This window comes from Sciurus carolinensis, chromosome 15 (assembly GCF_902686445.1).
Source record: "Sciurus carolinensis chromosome 15, mSciCar1.2, whole genome shotgun sequence".
NCBI lineage: Eukaryota > Metazoa > Chordata > Mammalia > Rodentia > Sciuridae > Sciurus > Sciurus carolinensis.
The window spans coordinates 63444959-63465941 of record NC_062227.1 but is presented as its reverse complement, the minus strand read 5'-3'; the positions used below and the strand labels follow the sequence as shown (position 1 = coordinate 63465941).

The 20983-nt window shown below is 35.4% G+C and overlaps 1 protein-coding gene across 1 annotated transcript in view; it reads right to left on the bottom strand.

The window, feature by feature from the left end:
• Positions 1 to 20983, bottom strand: part of Wdr7 (WD repeat domain 7) — a 322806-nt gene that overhangs the window by 116149 nt on the left and 185674 nt on the right. The window contains 1 exon segment of the mRNA XM_047526338.1: positions 19018 to 19239. Within this exon segment, the coding sequence (XP_047382294.1) occupies positions 19018 to 19239 (222 nt within the window).

Here is a 20983-nt window from a genome sequence, read left to right as displayed (position 1 = left end):
GAAACTCTTTTCCAGTGCTTAAAAGTCCAAAGAATTCTCCACCTGCCAATAGTATTCTCTCTGTAAAGCATTCAACACAAAAACACTAATAAATTCTCTGCTTGCCATTTTTATTCTTTCTTAACTCCCGAACGCTGTCCCAGTGAACTGACAACTCTGCTAAAACGGATGGCACTGCAACATTTTACAACATGTAATGGTACTGGTCTGCCTTTTCTATTTTGGAGAAAATACATTGTAATGTCCACTGGGACTGAGGATAAGAGATTATAGGAACCATTTCTTCAGTCTGATAAAGTACCTAGTAGCAGGCCCAGAAATCCATAGCAATTAAAAGGCAAATAAAAGTTAAATATAGAATTTGTACATCTATTGTACATTATAATCAAAGATCTGAATCTTGTTAACAAATCATTAATTATTCCTTATCACTAACATCCCTCTGAAGTAGGAAGTAAGTGATGGGACATTACTAGGCCATTGAAATGCAAATTTTGGGGAACCAGTTGCCAACCATCATTTATTTATCTGTAAATGTAAAATGGGGTTAGTTGTGCTTACCACACACAGGCAGGATTCTTTTTTTTTTGAGGCCTGGCCTAGTTCTTTCTGTTTTAACCTATCCCCTCCGGTAGCTATAAGACTACATAGCTATAATAAGGGTACCTCTCAAAAAAAAAAAAAAAAAAAAAAAAAATAGAGAACAATTTCTTTATGACTCGCTCAAAACTTAGACAATAACATAATAATTTATTTCAAAAAACATTTATGGAGAACATAACTAGCATTCTGAAGAACTAAAGACAGAATGGAATTGTAGTGATTGAAAGTTCTCATCTTATGAGACCATAGTTTAGAGTTATAATAGTAAATGATTCCTCCTTGTCCAGTGAACATTTTTTAACATCTCCAAATTCACTCTGTTTCCCTCTCTGTAACACTAGAGCTGGACTCTGTAAATATCTCCTGCCAGCTACTGGAACAATAGGCTTGTCAACAGAGCTCAAGACAGAGTAACCCTGCAGGGGGAAACAGACTTCCCCTGAGCTGCTCTGGCTGGCCAACCCTTGGGACAGACTGCTTCTATGAACCAGTTTGGACCAGTGGGAGCCCCTCAACAACACTCCAGCTCCCATCCCAGTGCCCAGCTGCCCACATTCTCAGTCAATAGTATGCTACTTTAGGCTCTGTCCTTTGGCAAGTTTCTTCATCACCCATGGGCTGGGAGTTCCCGTAGTAGCTATGCCTCCTTGAAGAAGTCTATTTTCAGTTTCCAAGAAGTTCTTTCCATGTCTTTGGTCATTTTATTATTTACTTCATCTCACCCTAGATAAGTTAGTAGCTGATATTTTTACACCCACTATTTTTGGATCCTTGAGTCTCTTTTGACTTATTTTATAGTATTTAACCACTTTCTACTATTAAGAAAGTCTTTCTTTTAAAATTTCCCTGTGCAAATAACAGATGTAGTAGTTTTTGCTTCTTGATGTTTCTCCTTTCTTCCCCACTTACATCAAAAAATATCAGGACACAATATCATGATATTTTAAAGGACTGCTTTTACTACTCTGGGTAAAGACTACTATACTATAGCTTTGACAGTCTTCAGGAAGATTCTTTGTCTTCATATCTTTACAAAATGGAGAAGTAGTACATTTCAGACTCTATGAGAATTCTCCAAAGTGCCCAGACCAATTTAATCTATGAATGACATGACGAAATTTCTGATAGTAAAAATTTACTAAAATGCTCAAAGTGCCAGTTGCAAAACAAATGATGTCTATTTTTTATATATGTCCAATGAGTTCAGCTCAGAGATCACTTATTAATCCTGACATTAATCCTATTTGCCTAAAGTAGAAAATCTAGAGGTTTAGGGTATAAACCATATATAGACATCAGATTGATGTGTGCACACATATGCAACCCCCAACACACACACAAATCACAAGTTTAAAATACATATTGAATTCTCAGGGATTATTTCCCAAATGACTTCTTTATCCATATGTCAATACTTATTTCAATGGAAATTAAAAACTCATTTATTCTTAAGGTTTACATGATGGTCAGAAATTGTTATCACAAAAAGCATTAGATATGTTCACATTAGAAACAGTTGAGATCAATTTTGTATAATCTAGAATGATATGTGTGTGTGTGTGTGTGTGTGTGTGTGTGAAATCCAGGGCCTCATGCATGCTAGGCAAGTGCTCTACTACTAAGTTACACCCCCAGTCATGGAACTTTTTTTTAACAGTAAAATATAAAACAAATGTTAATAAATAAGAAGTATGTTGTATGGGGACCTGATTTCCATAGGCAACTTTCCTTCATGTTCCTTCAAGGAACACAATGATTAATTGCAGGGGACACATGCAGAAGAAAAACAACTTAGAAATGTAAAACAAAACATGCCTGAAGTTTAGGATAATACCTTAGAAACACCTTATCGTACATTGTGTGTGTGTGTGTGTGTGTGTGTGTGTGTGTTGCTAAGGATTGAACCCAGGGCCTTGTGCATGCGAGGCAAGCACTCTACCAGCTGAGTTATATCCCCAGCCTGTTATTGTATTTTAATATAAGAATTTTTAAAACTTCCTTGGCAAAAGCCTGAAAGATTTTATTTCTTCTTATAACTGGTAATAAACAAAATTCATGGTATAGAAACATCTACTCTGATATTTTGTTTCAACTTTATTTCATGTAATACCTTAGGAAAAAAGCACCTATTATTTTCCCCAATTTTTAATTGGTGCATTAGAGTTGTATATAATGATGGGATTTGTTGTTACATATTTGTACATTCACACACTGTAACAATATAATTTGGCCAGTATCACTACCCAGCAAAAAAATACACCTTTTTAAAACAGAATTATAGGTCAGAAATATGTGGAACAATAGGCATGGAATAAACGTGAGTGTGGAAAATCTTTGTATTCTGAAACCCAATAATGCAATGACATACTATTATTAGGCTTATGTTTTTAACTCTATAACAAAAAAAGACTACATTTTCTATCCATGAATTGGATAACACACTTGGAAATTAAGGAGGAAGAAATATTGGCAGAGGAAGACATGGAAAAAATTAAATTGTATTTCCAATTCTGAATATTCTCAGCTAACATCAAAATATAGTATTATACAGTTATAAAACATAAACCTATATTTTACCAATTAGGAAAATTTCCATTTTGGAATAATTTAAGAATTACAGAAAATTTGCATAAATATGAACAGAGTTCACATGTCCTTCACTCAGATTCTTCTAAAGCCAACTTATATAACCTCTGTATGATTATCAAAATTAGAAAATTAATATTGGTAGAATACCTGTCACTAAATTCAGACATTATATGAATTTGACCAGTGCTCTTTATGTGTTCCCAGATCTATTTCAAGAACTCATGTCATGTTTAGTTATATCTCTTCATCTCCTCTGCTTTGTGACAGTTCCTCATACGCACCTTCTTCTAGGACTTCGACATTTTTGATGATGACTTGTCAGTCACCTTGTAGAATGTCTCTTGGGTGGGATTGTTGAAGTTTTCTCTTGATTAGATATGGGTATGTACTTTTGGCCAAAATGCTACAGAAGGGATTCTGTGCCCTCCCCAGTGTATCATCTCAGGGGGAATATGATGTCCATGTCTATGACTACTAGCAATATTAACCCCGATCGCTAGGTTAAGGTAATCAATTATAGTATAGGGATCTACTTTCCCTTTAAAATTGATAAATATCTTGGGAAAAGATACTTTAAGGCTGTATTACCACACTGATTTCACAGCATCCATAAGTGGATACTGTGTGCAACAATTATTACTGTAGTCTTTTCCTGATCGAGATTTTATATTCCCCTCATTCCATCTATATTTATTAACTGGAATTTTTTGGTAAGAGCTCTCTCTTCTTCCACATTTATTTACTGCCTTACATTGTTATGGATTATAATTACATAAAACATGTCACTTATTTTATTGCTCAAGTTTTTCTAGTTTGGTTATTGGAAGCACTGTGAGGTTGGCCCCATGACCCTGTGACATGTGCCTACCCTTTTAAAGCTGGTTCCTTCATGTTGTTTTTCCATTTTATTTTTAGAAATTAAAAAAATGTTTTTTTATTTTTACAGACTGCACTTTGATTCATTGTACACAAATGGGGCACAACTTTTCGTTTCTATGGTTGTACACAATGTAGATTCATACCGTTTGTGTAATCATGTTTTGACATCACATGTGCCACAGCCCTGGAATCAACCAATTCTCCAAGAAATTCTAGGTATGGACGCTGCTACTTGTGTCATTACTTTTAGACCCTTTCATTGGTCAGAGCTAGGGAACCCAAGTAAACACACTAACCAGCATACCTGCATGTATCTATGTGTCTCTGTCTCTCTCAGATTACTACAAGTCATGAGTTCACGCTGGCATATCAAGGTTTATTCTTTCTTCCCTTTCCTTATTTGTAATTGAAAGAACCATTATTATTTCCTAGGTCACTGTTATTTTAGACCCTTGAATATGTAACATTTACTATGAAATTGAGTAAAAGTGCACACACTTCTATGCTCCTCACTTTTTTTTTTCCAGTTCAAAACATAAAATTAAAGACTGAAGATGTGACTACATAAAGAAATAGCAGTGTCCTACTCCATGTACAAACAGAAACAACATGTATCCCATTTGTTTACAATAAAAATAAACTAAAAAAAAAAAGAATTATCAGTGTCCCTACAACATGATGAAGCCCCTTCAGAAGGTCTACCTGAATGCAGTTCCTTTCTTAGCACCCTTCTTAGTAACTATTGTAGTGAACTATATAATTATTCCCTGGCTTTTATTTTCTTAACATATGTTTGTCTTTCTAAAAATAAATCATTACATTTTAAATGCTTTTAAACTTCATAAAGACAATGTTCCATTCTTTTTTTTTCTTCTAGCAAGGCCTTTATTTATCATGCCAGAAGTAAGCCAAAACTCAGATGGATGAAGTTAGGCTAATTAGAGAAAAAAATAATATAATTATAATATTTGGCAAACAAGCCAGGACCCATATACATTTCAAGGTCCTTTATTGAACTATTTCCTTTAACCATTCACTTTTCTAAGCACAGCATCCTACTGCTTCAATAGTTAATACACATTTGCATGTTTCCAGTTTTTGTTATTTCAAACTGTTTGCTAGGAACATGCATGTACATGCTTCCTGGTTCACATGTGGGTTTCTCTACACAGGGCAGACTCACAAGAAAGTGCACCCAATTGTCTTCTGAGGTGATTAAACTAATTTACACTCAACCAGTGTAAAAAGAGTTCTGGTTCAAATATCTCACTAAAATTCGATGCAGGTAAGAAATGAGTATTAGGTCCAAGGCTTAGCATCTATGCAGTCATTTTAAATTCTTACCATAAGTTGCTTCCCCACCCTAGAGGGGTACTTACAGAGAAAACAAGAGTTAAAAGGTAACTTTCTCTTCCCACCTCTCATTAACTACCCCACTGGAACATCCCCTTACTTGTCCTGTCAGTCCATCGAAAGTTCTTATGCAAGCAGCTCAAGTGACCTTATATAAGCCATCCAAACTGCCCCATAAAATACCCCAGAGCTAAGTTTTTCCCGCCTCTCTCACTTTTCCCAAGTGATGGCCTCTGTCAGTTCCTGACTGGCAAACAAAACTTTCTATGTGTGGATCTCCTTGCCTGGTTGCTGCATTGCTTATCTTCATCACATTTTACTTTCAATGATAGTGCTCTGTGCTTCTAATTTGCATTTTCCTGATACTTAGGCTTAGCACCTTTTCAATTTTATCAGTCACTCATGTTTCCTTTCTGAGAAGTACTTTTTCCCAATCTTTATTCACTTCTCTGCTATGCATTTATCGTTTGCTTACCGTAAGTTTATTATACAAAGGTGCTTAGCCATCTTGTGTCAGTTATCTGTGTTATAAATACTTTTTTCTCTCTTTGTGGTTTTACTTCTCACTTTATTTAAGATAATCTGAATTAACAGAAGTTTGAAATTTTGCCTTTCTATCTGCTGTTTATGGAATCTTTCCTTTTCCAAGGTCACATTTCCCTTTATCATGCTTATGAAGTTTTGGAAGTTTTTTTTGTCTTTTATGTATGTCTTTAAATCCATATGGATAGGTTTTTGGTGATGATGAACATTAGGAATCCAATTTTGTTATTTTTCTTATATTAGTGAATGGTAATCACACCATGTATTAAGCAGTTTATCCTTTATTTCACTGATCTATAATGCTAGATCTAAGGACAATCAAATTCTCCAATATGTATGCGATCCTCTCTGCTATTTTGTTTTGTGGGTCTTGTGGTCTCTCCTGCACCAAGTCAGCACTGTATGAATGACTAATAAGTCATAACAGTTTTTGATAGGAGGTAAATAGAATACTGCTATCTTGTTATCTTGCTATCATCTTTAGCAATGCCACAGATTTCCTCACTCCACTGCTCTCTCATATGCAATTAAAAATCAGTGTGTAAAGTTTACTTATGAAAACAATAATAAGGATTCTACTGGAATTTTGTTTGGTGTGGTTGACTCTATAAATAAATTTATGATATTATATGCTGTGATTCATAAAAATGTGTATCTTCCTATTTATTTAGGTCTTTTAAAATCTCTTCCAGTAAGATCTCAAGTTTTTTCCTATAAATCTTAGATATAGTTTGTCAAGCCCCTCCCTAGGTATTTTATATTCCTATAGAAGTACATAAGCTGGTTTTTTTATTGTTACCTATCTCAAAGAGTTAAAAAGAGGAATAAATTAGTTAATATTTGTAAAGTACCTAAAATCACAACTCTGATATTATCTGTACTAGATGTGTTGACTGAGTAAATAAAAGAAATCACAAGTTCCATTTATCTCTGGGATGATGATTTTATAATCATTTTGCCTAGTTATTAAAAGAACAGTATTGCAATTTTGATTGTGTTTCTGTAAGATGTACGTATTGAGAACAACAGATATTTACCACATGGAATCATATCCACCTAAGAACTGTATGATCTTTTACTTACTTAAAAGTTATTTTATTTCTCTCAGTAGAATGTCATAGATGATTCTGTATTTCTTAAGTTTATGGGTAGCTTGGGGAAATCATTTGGTTGCCATAATTTTTGAGATCTTTTTTACTATCTTGTTTCTTAAATTTTAGCATCTATCATTTTAAGTACATGAAAATCCATTCCCTATAAAGTATATTCTTTTAAACAAAACATAAATGTATCTGGTAAATGCCTCCTATTTCCTAGTTACTTTATTGGGTAACTTGAAAATGTCTTTTCGTCTGCATTCCTTCTATAATAAAATGCCTGGCTATAGTCCTTGTTTGTTTATTTAATAGGGTGTCTATATTTTTCTTCTTGACTTTTAGAGTCTTATTAGTTTAAAGCATCTTTCAAAAATGATAATTTGCTGCATTCTGAATTTTGTTACTGTTACATAGAAAATTTACTGACCTTTAATATTTATCTTACTGATTGGCCACCTGGACACGCTTGAGTTTCTAAATAGGCAATCATAACCTATTCAAATCTTCTTTCCTTCCTTCCTTTCTGTTGGGGAGCAAACCTGAGGCCTTGAGCATGCTGGCACTACCATTGAGTCACATTCTCAGTTCTGTAACTCTTATTTCTTATTTTGCTATATTTGCTAAAATTTTGGTTTACTAAATAATAGCACTGCAAGTTCCTTGTTAGAATATATCTAATGTGGCACAGTTAAGGATAATGGAATTTTTACTTTCAACTTAGTGTTCTGTATCATATTAATGAGGCATTTTTTCCAGTCATTTATTAAGAGCCCTTATATGGAAGAGGTTCTGAATTTTTAAAATATCATATTTACTTCTGTTGAAATAATCATATAGTGTTTTTTCTTTGATCATCTGTATACATTTTATGTTGGATAATGTACCATGACATAAGTATCCAGGTCAAGAGATAATATGCCTTCAAAAAGATTAGCAAAGTCATCTCAAAGGTTATGTAATAAAAAAAAAAAGTTTCAGTTAATATGTAAAACACTACAAAGTTACTTTATGTGTGATCATCTTAGTGTTCACTCATGACTTCAGTCGCTACTCAGTCATTACTCTTAAGTCAGTTCTCAGTCTGTACCCAGTAATTTCATTCATTACTTTCAGTCAACAAAATAGACAAAGATTCCTGACTTGGTAGCTCTTACCCAGTATAAATAAGTAAGTTATGTAAAATGTTGGAAAGCAATAAGTACTTTGGAAAAAAAGAACAGAACAAGATACAAGGGATTAGACGTTGGGGAGAGAAGGCAGTGGGCTGTAAGATTATTCAGCATGGTATAGACAGTCTCATTAAGAATGTGATATTTGGGCAAAGGCTTGAAAGAAGTGAAGCAGTCGACCAAACAGATATAGGAGGAAGAGTCTCCTAGTAGAAGTGCCCAGTATGTGTGAGAAGCTACAAAGGAGCAAAGGAAGCAGGGGAAAATGTGGCAGGAGACTAGTCAATTTATACAGGATCTTTCAGGACAAAGGAGGACTTTGGCTGTTAGACCCTGGCTGCACTTTGAGCAGAGGGGTGTTATGATCTACCCTGTGGGTATTTTAAGAGTCATTACCAGGGCTGTTAAGTTAAACATCCACTACATGAGGGATAAGGGCAGAGTAGGAATGCTTGCCAGTAACCCAAGGGAGAAAGGACAGTGGTCAACCATTGGCAATAACATTGAAAGTGGTGAGAAGTTGCAGAATTCTGGATTCATTGTCAGGATACAGCCAATAAGACTTCTCAATGGAGCATATGTGATATGTCAGGAAAAGTGAGGGATCAGGGATAAATCTAAGAAACTGGAAATATAAATAATCATGAACTGAGACAGAGAAGGCCACAAATTCAGCAGAACTGGATGGGAAAATCGACAATGTTTGAAGGACATATCATTTCTTGTTTTCATAGTTGGTCTGTTAACTTTTTTAAAGAATCTTCCTCTACTTTTGGCAATTTCTTTTTATAGATATGATGTGATGCCTTACTCAAAAATGTTGAAAAAAATCAGTCTTCTTTGCCTGAGTTAGGTGTTAAGGGTGCAGGCAACCACTGAGTCATCTCTATGTAGTCCTAGGGCTCTGTAGAGCAAAGATTTTAAATGAGAGGTATATGGAGAGAGCTCTGCACTTACTGGTTTCATATAAGCATTTGAATCCTCTAGTGGACTTAGACTCTGGCAGTGCCCAGTCGAACAGGGTAGCACCAAGAAGTCCACCAGCACCTACTATTTGACCATGCAGACCAAACTGTAACGAAATGAGTACACCTAGCTCCTACTGCTGAACAGGGTCTTGGAAACTGTCTTTTCTAAGGACATGGCAGGGAACCTCTGAAGAAGTTCATAATTTTTTCTCTGTTCACTTCATAAAGAAAAGCTTTCTAAAACAACAGTCAGACATTATTACCCTAAGTATGTATACAACTATATGACTGGTGAGTCTACATCATGTATAACCAGAAAAATGAGAAATTATACTCCATTATGTTTGTTATTTCCGCAATCTAACAGTGCTGGGGACTCGAATCTGGGTCTCCAGTTTGCAAGGCAGGCACTCTATGTGATGGGTTATATCGCCAGCACTATACTCCATTATGTATGATGTATCAAAGCGCATTCTACAGTCATGTATTATTAATTAAAATAAATAAAAAAAACTTTTAAAAAATTATTTTTAAAAAACTTGGCCAGTTCTTGAAGAGGTTAAACTAGATGTTTTCCATGGTCCCTTCCTGATATAAAATTGTTTGTACTTACAGAAGCTTAAATGCTTTAATAAGAGAGACCCTGGAGAGCACATACATTAAAACATACAATGCAAAGGAACTCTTCTGCAGAGCTATTAAGACAGCCTCAGATCAAGGTTATTTAAAAATCAGAACTAGCAATGTCCTATGTGTGTGTGGTTATGCGTGTGTGTGTGTGGGGGGGGAGTTCACTAACAATGATGCTAAAGCCTGCCATTAAATCTTTTCCTCAAGCACCAGTGACAAGGAATCAAGACACTTGAAAATTAAATTAAATTAAAAACTTAATCAAAGTAGCTAGTATACACATTAGGTGGTTGAAAAAAAGTCATATACCAATGTTACATCACATTCTACATCAAAAACTATTGTAAAACTTTTGTTTTATATCCTTAAGACTCCTATAAGGATACAGTTCTCAAACTACCAAGGATATATTTACATACTGAAATCTTTTTATTAAAGTCATTTTAAAGTCCCTTTGGAAATTAAAGGACAAGAAAAGAACACCAACAACTTTTTAAAATGATGTGCAGCAAATGACAGTTGTATTTTTCTTTTCTGTAAATAGCTAGATAGTAGTATTTCTTATTTTGTCATCCATACAATCACTATAGCAACTATTCAACTCTAATGATGTATAGTGAAACAGTCCTACATAATATGCAAATATGGGTGTGGGTGTGGCTGTGTTCCAATAAAGCTTAATTTGCAAAAACATACAAGAGGCCAGGTTTGGTTCATAGCCATAGTTTGTTGATCTGTGCTAAACAGAATACACTGCAACCATATTCTACTTTAATAAAAGTCCATGAAGCTGGAGATGTGTGGAGAACAAATGATTTACAAATAGATGTTACGTAGGGGGCTGAAATGAGGTACCCATAAGGAGGGAGAGTAGGAAATGCTTTAAAGTAGTCCACAGCTTCAAACATATAGGGTAGACGTGGACTACTGGAACATACAAAAGCATAGGGAATATGTGGTATAAAACAATCAAAATAGGCTGGGCAAGTTCCAATAGCATCAATAAATATAAGTACTCTACAATTAGGATAATATATATCATTAATAATTTCATAGAACTCTATAATTTTAGGTGGAAGTGACCTTAGAAATAACCTTGTCCGACTTAGTTGTTTCATGGAACAGGAACCAAAAGCCCATATAGTGTAGTGAATTAACAAAAAATGAGAGCAAATTAAAGTTATTTTTGGAAAACACGGATGAGGTTACATCATCAAGACAGGGTGTATAATGCAAGTGTCAGAATGCAGCTAAAATGATAAAGATGTTATGCAACATAAATTATTTACAAGTAAAGACAAGTAAGTCAAAATTTCTATTTGATCTTAACTTAGTATGCTGATGCGGTTAAAATGAGAAGGCAGTAAACAGAAATTCATCCAAATATAAATGAAAATTATAAACACACTTAAGGTCTTCTTTAAACAATAATGTGGCGAAAGAAAAATGTATTTTTACATACACCCTCTGGGAACTAAAGTGCTGTTCCACAAACAGCGGGAATCAATAGGAAAAGAAACTCATGAGCTTTGGGGGAAACACATCTGGATTAAATCTCTTCCGAGGCAGATAACCCTTAAGGAAGTTACATAATTTTATGAGTATCAGTTCACTCGTATACAAAATGTTTGTAATAAAACCTACTCATAAGGGTCTTAGGAAGATTTTAAAAGCAGTACATATACATTTTTAAAGAGCCATTTCTTTTCCCTATTCTAGAAACAATAACGACAACATTTATAAAGCACTTATATGTCAGGCACTTTTCTAAGTATTTTACACACACTGATTACCTAATCCTCATAATAACTCTGAGGCAGGTGTCATGATTATTCCTGTTTCCTAGTTAAGGAAATACTTGTGTGGTCACAAAGTATTTAAGACCACACACCTATTAAGTTGTGATGGCAACCATCAAACCCACACACTCTGGTTTCAGAGTCATGAAATTACAATATGAAGGCTGAGCTACTCTCAGCTCTGAGAGTAGTAAAAATGTCATTTATTTATTCTGATTAGTTCCCATTATCTCTTCCACTTTAGGATATAACAAAAATGTACATTCCTGCATTAAAGTAGTTTAATGATCAGAACTACCATAAAACACTCAATTTAAAATGACTATAAGGGATTCCATATTCTATTGAGTCTCTCTCTTCTGGCTACACATCAAAATTACATATGAAGCTTTAAAAATAACCCAGGTGCCTGAATATCACTCACACACCTGCCTTTTAAAAACCTGCTTGTGACTTGAGTGCCTAGCCAGAGTGGAGAATCACTGTCTAAACTCAGAAGGTGTCATGGCAAGGCAAGGCAAGAGGCGCCCAGAACTGGGATGATTTTCAAAGGTAAAATTACAAATGGAATGCTAAACTAGCGTGTTAAGGAGAAGAAGGAAGTAGAGGAAAGAGAAGAGGAAGGAGCCAGACAGGAAGTCCAATTCCTTCTGAGTACCAGGAAGGCCAGGTTGGAAATGTGAGGGGAAAGAGGTGCGGCAGCTCAGCAACACAGCGGATGACTGTGCACAACGAAGATGGCAAGAGATACTCTCCTTGTCACTGTTTTGACTTTTTTTACAACTTCCAACTATCACTGACTTTGTCCTAATCTTGCTGATAAAATCTATGACATTTGGGACTGGGAGATGTAGCTCACTTACCTAGCACCTGCAAAGCCCTGAGCATGAACCCCAACTTCACCAAAAAACAAACAAAACACACACGATTACATAAACACATATTTGGGATCTGGCTTAACTTTATTCTAATTTAAATATCTAAATAAAATTTAGGAAATAAATTCATTGTAAAAATCAATCTCAACCTATATTAACTTATTCATTAGGCAAAATATGTATGATTATAAAGTACAGGGAGTTAGGGGAAAATTATTTTTACAAAGTAAGTTATTACAAAACAAAATCAAACAGCATCAGAACAAAAACAACTCTAAATACAGGTACATAAAAATAAAAAAAAATCTCTTAGGTGGCAGCTAATTGATGCTTCCATTTGGTAGTACTGTAGCTGAACTAATCAAGAGGGATATAGCCCTCTGTTATTTTAAAAAATTATAATAACTGATAAGCAATTGTTTGAGAAACTCTTAGAGTGATTCTTATCCATTTTTATTTTAGTGACTTCCTATTAAGAACTTAAAGGATTCTGTGGACCCTTTTCCCAGAAGCAAACAAGAAGCACCTAAGTTGGCAGCTCCCATGCACTGTCAGTAAGGCCATGTACCTAGCCGGCCGAAGAACCCTCACATTAGTGTTTCTAAGTGTCTACTATGGGAGAAAATTCATTTTCTCTCATTTAAGTATTTCATGCCACAGATAAAAGCCACTTCCACAGTTCAGAGAGGTGGATCTTCTATGTGTTTGTGTTGCCTCACCATCAGCATATCCCTAAATGAAAGATTCAACAGATGTTCATATTTATAGGTGACAAGGCACGTGCTGACTGCTTCCTCTCTTGAAGCAGCACTTGGGAATACTATGTGTCTAAGACATAGGAAAACTGTGTGAAATGGCAAAAATACTGTTCCAGAGTTAGAACCCAGGTGTTCAAGTCCAGCTTGGTACTTTTTAGTACTACAATCTGAAAAAAAAAAAAAAAATCCAAGGCCTTAATTTATTGTCTACACAAAGGAAGTTTAATCCAATTCCACAAATCTTTAGTAAGTATGTTTGGCAGTATCAGGCAAAGCTTTGCTTCTTCATCTGAGAATCAGGAGCAGAAACAATACTTATTTGAATGGACTAGAAGATAAAATAAGATAACACATGTAAAGGGCACTGCTAAATGCCTGGTGGGAAATGCTCACAATTGAGCTGTCATTAATGGGTCTCATATTGTGCCACATGTGGGATAAAAATTTCTGTCTTGAAAGTTAATGAAAGATATGTGTAGAGTTGTAATTAAAAGAACCTTAAATAAATAGTGGTCCCTTCCCTGTTATGACAGAAAGGAGAACAGGAACACGCAAAGCAGCAAAACACTCCCATGCAAGCCGGGTAGGCGGTCCACCCCTCCCTCTCCAGAAGAACTCATTTCCCCAAGGTCTGGGGGATATTAGTGGCTGGTGAGTCTCAGCTGAGTCTATGTATGGGCTTTGCACCAGGAGAAGGAAAGTTGTCTTATCCAAAGTCAGTACTTTCTCAGGGCACCTCGATCCAGTGACTGATTGACATGGGGATAGTAAAATTGAGCCCCAAGTCCAAGTTGAGGACAAGCCCAAAGGATTACCCCAGCCCCTGAGTTCCACTAGATTAGCTGAGATTTTCTATGCAACTAAAACTCAGATCAACTTCTCCCCTGTTCAATCCTGCTTCCTTCATTCCCTTTAAGCTATTGATCCTAAGAATACTCCAGCACACAAATCTGTCTCCAAGTCTGCTGCCTAGGGAAATGACTTATGACACTTGCCCAGAGTCAAAAAGCTAATGAGAGATCAAAATGGAATTTACTACAGATGTGCCAGTGTAATTCTACAATTATAAAATGAGCAGGAGAGACCAAATGAACAAATGAACCAAAAGACCTACAAGTTAAAACTATAAATAGTATTCTAAAATATCCTACTAATGCCTCATTTGTGAATTTGAAAAAAAATGAAGACAGATCTCTACTGAATTCATTTGAGAGGAAACAAGGGAATATCCACCCCTCCTCAGAGAAAAATGGGAAGGAGATGAAGGAAGTGAACTTCTAGGATGTTTTGTATTTCACTTCAGAAACAGAAACTAAAATGGGCTTCAAAGTCAAAATATGTTCTGTCAACTATTTTATGAGAGGATGGCTAGCTTCCACAGGGCCCAGTTAACAGAGTAGCCTAGTCTACACCTCTTGCTAATTTTGGAGTTCTTTTAGCTTTGTCTTCAATATATGATTTCAATATATGTACAGTTTAAGTCCTAAAGAAAATTCACCTAGGTTCAAATCTAAATATAAAATGTACTAAAAAACTAAGTGACTTTTGAATTATGCATCATTCTCATTCTTTCCTCCCGTCAATGTGGACAACTTGGATCTGACCACGTGAAAAATGATAAGTCTTCACACAATAGCTCTGTGAGGAAGGTTAGAACTCACTATCTACATGTCTAACTCCATTGCCAATTAAAGATCATCTAACATTGTATCTTAATGGTCTTATCTCAAACTAAGGATAATAATTATTACCTCATTCAATACAATGCCATGAAGAGTAAATATGTGATGGTAGCAATGCATTCCAAATACCACATGGCAGCACATGCTGAGCTTCTGACTGGTGAGCATTATAACAGGTTAATATAACACATGACCGACTGAACAGAGCCGAGTAAAACACAGTAGGCAGTAGACACCTGACTGCTTCCAATCAGGAGTACAAGATTTAAACTGAAATTTTAAATTTAATTAAGGCACCCAAATTCAAAAAAGAAAGGTCCCAAAAATCCCTGTGGGAGCTAATCTATTACAAATGAGTTTAAACTACTGAATAAAAAAATAGAGTAATGGGAAGGAAGTAAAAAACCAATCCATGATCACCTTTGAGATACTGTGTTACTGAAGTAAAGCAGGATAAGCATAAGAAAGGAGGTACTAAGTATCAAAGATATTTTAATTGGCTCTAATAGGTACTATATCATTATTTTGATACACTACTCCTTGCTTGCTAGAAACCTCTCAAAATCTCTATATCTTTTCTTTCAAGGAAATAATTATGAATATAATTTGCTAAGAAGCATTGCCTTCTTTCATTTCCATATGTAGTCCATTAATCCAAAATTCTCAAAGAATCATTTAGCTATTTAAAATGTTCAGGTGCTGGTTGTGGTGGCACATGCTTGTAATCCCAGCAATTAGAGAGGCTAAGAAGATCACAAGTTTGAGGCTTGCCTCAGCAACTTAGAGAGGCCTTAAGCAATTTAGTGAGATACTGTCTCAAAATAATTTTTTTTTTTAAAGGGAGGCTGGGGATGTTGCTTAGTGGTAAAGCGCCCCTAGGTTAAATCCCTAATACCAAAAATAAATAAATAAATAAATAAGCAAGCGCGTCAGTAAAATGTTCAGGTGACTTTATTTTCCTTGCTGAGGAAAGCCAAGGACGTATGGTGTGGAAGTCCCTCCCAGTGCCACAGGTTGGCTCAGGGTTTCCCTCATGCCACAAACACACCTTGGGATTCCTTCACATGCAGTTCAGTTCCCTGTTTTTTAACAAACCAAAAAGGCAGTTCTTTTTTTTGTTTGTTTGTTTTTGGTGCCAGGGATTGGACTCAGGGGGGTTCAACTACTGAGCCACCTCCCCAACCCCTTTTCAATATTTTTAAAAATTTTGAGACAGGGTCTTGTTTCTTAGGGCCTTGCTAACTTGCTGAGGCTGGCCTCAAACTTGTGATCCTTCTGCCTCAGCCTCCCCAGCTGCTGGGATTACAGGCAAGTGCCATCGCACCCAGTCAAAAGGGCAGTTCTAATGCCCTTTGATTCTTTTATTAATTCTCAGCACATCTTTGAAATATCTCTATTTCTAGTCTGGCACAGTTTTTAAAATCTCTTTTCTCCTAACCCTTTCCTCTTTTTTGAGTTGCAATAGCAACAATTTGCAAATGGAATAATCACAGTTAAAAGATATCCAGAAGCAAATTAATGAATACCAGAATTTTGTGTGAAGATAATGGTCGAGATAAAAGTGATGGTAACAGTGGTAGTCTACCTAACTAGGATAAAGTGATATAGATTAATCTACCTAGCAATTCAATCAGCAATTCATTAGTCTACCATGTTCCTATATCTTATATGCATATTTATACCTGACTATGGGAAAATGCCAAAGAAAGTAATTTATGTTCACTTCCTTAAAACAAATTATAAAATACAAAAGTTAGTATTGATAAGTTATATAAAACACATTAGACAAAATCAGTATCTTCAAAATCGGCAACCCCTCCAAATGAGAGTATTTTGAAACTTTTCAAGAAATAGTTTTAAAAACACAAATATTTTTAAGGTTCAACAGTTGAAGGAATTAATTTATGGATATTAAGTTTACAAATGAACCCCTTCCCTAAAATTTGTAAAGTGCCCCTAGGTTAAATCCGTGAGGGTAGAAATTTTCTCTTCAAGGAAAATAAAAAGGATGTAAGATTTTTCACTTTTTTTAAAGGAAAGTTTGTTCATTTTTTTTAAATGGATGATAATGGATATCAAATAGTTAAGGAAAATATACTGCTTAATAATAAACAAAAAAGAACAAGAATTCTAGTTTAAACATCAATGTGGTCAAAAGTATAACTTTTGCAAATGTCTAAGCTTATGATTAAAAAGTTTCAACTATCAACAACAAAAAAATGTGTGAAGTATAGCCATTTCTTGATACTTTTTAGGGAGATGATGTTTGAAAGCAAAGAAGTTTGAAAGTCACCAGACTAAATCATCTAAGTTTTATTATCCTCTAATATTCTAACACCAAAACATTCTAAGTAAGGAACTATAATGTATGTCTTGGGCTGTCTGCAATGACACAGATAAGTAAGCCTAATTAAAGAACCCTTTGTGGAAGTTATGAGATTAAATCAGGGCTTCACAAATAGAAAGCAGTGAATCTGAACTCAAGAAAGTTATAGGATAGAATTGAGAAGTGGGGGCCCCCATTATGCAGTCCTCTGCAGGACAGGGAAGGAGATGTGCCAGGCACAGAATGGAAGGGGCACAGGTTTTCAGGTCACAAGCAGCTAGAGTTCAAGTTCTGATTTTACCACTTTTTGGCTGAGCTACTTTGAAGAAGTCATAAAAGCTTGTATTGAAAATCAGATGAGAAGATAGAACACAAAGTGTTTTTTAATTATAATGCTATAGCACCCATTAGTCATTAAGCGCTCTTCAAGCAGACCACTGAACATAGCAATTTGTATACTAGTGAAAGCATGAAACAACAAAAATGTAAGATGAAAATGTTTGTGAGAGGAATAATCTCTACCAGTTAACTAAACCTCTCTGTGCCCTGCTAGCTTTAGATAATAGAGGTAACCATGTTATAGGGTTATTATGAGGACTGAGTTAAAGAATGTACTGAGTACAATTGTTACTTTGTTAATGACTGTGGTGATACTGCTATTATTACTCTGTGATTCTCAATGTCAGATAGAGAGCAAGAGATTATTACTACTAAATATTTGCTGAATTCACAATCTTTTAGGAAAGGAACAGAAAAGGTAATTAAATCAATTGAAGAACTTGCATAATAAAAGCAACTAACATGACTGTCATAGCAAAACTATGATTCAATGATCCAGTGAAGTTCTCTGCTGCCATAATTAACAAAGTAACATGCACCTTTTCCCCTTGTTTTGGGCTAAAACCCCCAAAGAATACTCTGAGTTGTGCTCTACAAAGAATATCTTGTGATGTGATTAGTGGAATTACATTTGGTGCCTACAGAGGACACAATTCACTACTCAGCAGGCATACCATCACCTTACTTAAATAAAGAACTGAAAGACCTCATTACAAAATACCCTAATCTATCATTCACATACCAAGCACAGAACTGAGGGCACCTGGATGACACCGCCCTTTGAAGTCCAGACTGCAACTATTTGGGGATTTTTTTTTAATTATAGAGGTAATTAATAATTCATCATCCATCATTCATACTTTTTTTTTTTTTTTTTTGGTATTCCATCCCATCCCTGACTTTTCAATCAGATTCAAGAAAAGTTACATCGTTTAGAAATCATTTTAGAAGTTAGAAATTTTAACTTGAAGTTAATTTTGGCAGGAATTGTGTTAAAAATGCAAAAACACAAAGTTCAGAAATACATGATTTTAAGAAAAGCATTTAAAAGACCATACTTCATGCTGGGGTTGTGGCTCAGTGGTAGATCATTTGCCTCTCATGTGCGGGGCGCTGGGTTCACTTCTCAGCACCACATAAATAAATAAAATAAAGGTATTGTGTCCATTTACAACTAAAAAGTTTTTAAAAAATTGTTTAAAGATCATGTTTTAATTTTTAAAAAGAAGTTTGGGTAACTATAACTAGAGAGCAACATGCCTAACAAATTGTACCACTTTCTAATTTCATTGCAAGCATTCTAGAGGAGCTAACACTCGGGTTATATTCAATACTCTAAAAATTTTTTGACAAATAATATGTATTCTAAAGCAACAGATCAGCATTAGGAATTTAAAAACTTACAAGTATGTCTGGCCAGTGAGTAGTTGGATCCTCCACTAGTCAAACCAAAGCCTTCAGGAATTTGACTAGAGCTTCTAGGTCTGGTCAACAATTTAGGAGGCTCAATTTCAGCACCAAATTCAGCTCCTATTACTCCTAGTAAAACAATAGCTGTCGCTTGCTTCCGTCTTTCTTCGTAAGATGTGGAAATTTTTTTCATTTGTGGGATACTCGATAAGCAACCTAAAAACCACAACAGAAATATAAATTAAAAGCTTATCAATACCAAAAAAAGGACATATGATTAGAAAAACATTCTTAAGCACACATTTAAGAAATAATAGTGTTTTCAATGAATGACACTAGGACAACTGGATGTTGGCAAAAAGACTTAGTTCATGTCTAAGAAAAGGAAATGGTGGGATATCATGCAAAAAAGATGGGCTGTGGCTGCAGCTGCAGTTTCTGTATGATATATAGAATCTGTACATGTACTTTTTAAAGTTAGTTCAGGAAATTTATCGCTAGGTTTTCAAGTGGTATACAAAAAGACAAAATCTAAAATAAGACCACAAGAAGAGATTGAGCCTTAAAAGTACTCTAATTCTTTCATATAAAATTTTAATTATTACCCATTTTCCTAAATCATATAATTCTGTACAGTATATTTTAGATCACATGTAGGCAGCTTCACAATGCTTGGTGTTCCTCCAATGTTACAAAATTATTTTATAACTTCCAACATCATGATAAATCATATTTCATTGATTACATTTCTTACCAAAACCCTAGATTTAAATGTTTAAAAATATTTAATTAGAACCAAGAATATTTTCTAATATGATGCCACAGTGTACACTTCTCCCTCTTCATGAAATTTTTTGTTTTTTAAAGAGAGGAAATGTTAATAACAAGTATTAGCAATTACATGCTATTACAGATTCAAAGTTTGACACTGATCTGTGATAGGTAAGGTAACTAAAGTGGGGGGAAAAAAATAACACCGAAAAGCTTAACCATACTAAGAAGAAAAAAAATCAATAATCACTGCCTATGTGTTGAAAAGGACCTTAATTCTAGACAAAGTGATATTTAACAGTTTGATAATCTATACCTCAGTACATGTATTTAAGACCAACTTTATTTATATACAAGAACAGAAGCAAGGAGTAAGAGCTCGGTGGGCTGTATCTAGATTCTCGGACTGCGGTACTATATATTTTACTCTTTACATAGTATTCTTGAAACAGGAAGCAAACCAAGCGCCCCTCCCCCCATGTCTCAGCAAGAGCATGCTCCATAACAATAGTTCAAAGGAAAGCTCTATTCTGCAGTTGCACTGATTGTTCTGTCAGCTGACCTCTGCAGAAGGGAATTGCTAACCGCTGCCTTGCTCCTTAGCTGACAAATGAATGATCGCAGCTCCATCTATTTTCACTATGGCTGCCTCTAGCCCAGGTGCTCAGACAGAGAGCCCGGTGTGACATCTTAGATCAAGATGAATTGGCACAAACTCCTGATCCAAGATTGTTTTATACCATTTAATTTAGTTTCTTCCCTTGCTTGGATGAGCACAGCTCTGGTTATGGATTTCTATTCTAATGTACTGAAGCAGGCCCTGAAAGAAGCCAATGAAGCAGCTGCTGGAGCAGGGGACTGCAGGGATACTGATCAATAGGCAAGGCATTGACCCCAGCCTGCAGCCTCTGCAACGGCCACTGCTTGAAGGGGGAGGGGGCACAGAAGCACACATGGGCTGCTTCCAGTAGGAAATTAAACAACAGGGGCATTTGGAGAGCTCCGCCTCCAGCCCTGGCCTCCCACCTTCTCTATGTTCCTTTTGTTTAATTACCTCAATCTTGTCTTAACTCCCAATCCTCGGGAAGGAATTAAGACTGGAAAGTTCTAATAATGTACTTTCAAGCAGCCATTTGCACATTTTATCCCTACACTAATAGAAAGAATTGTAACAGGTGCCCTCTGCTAA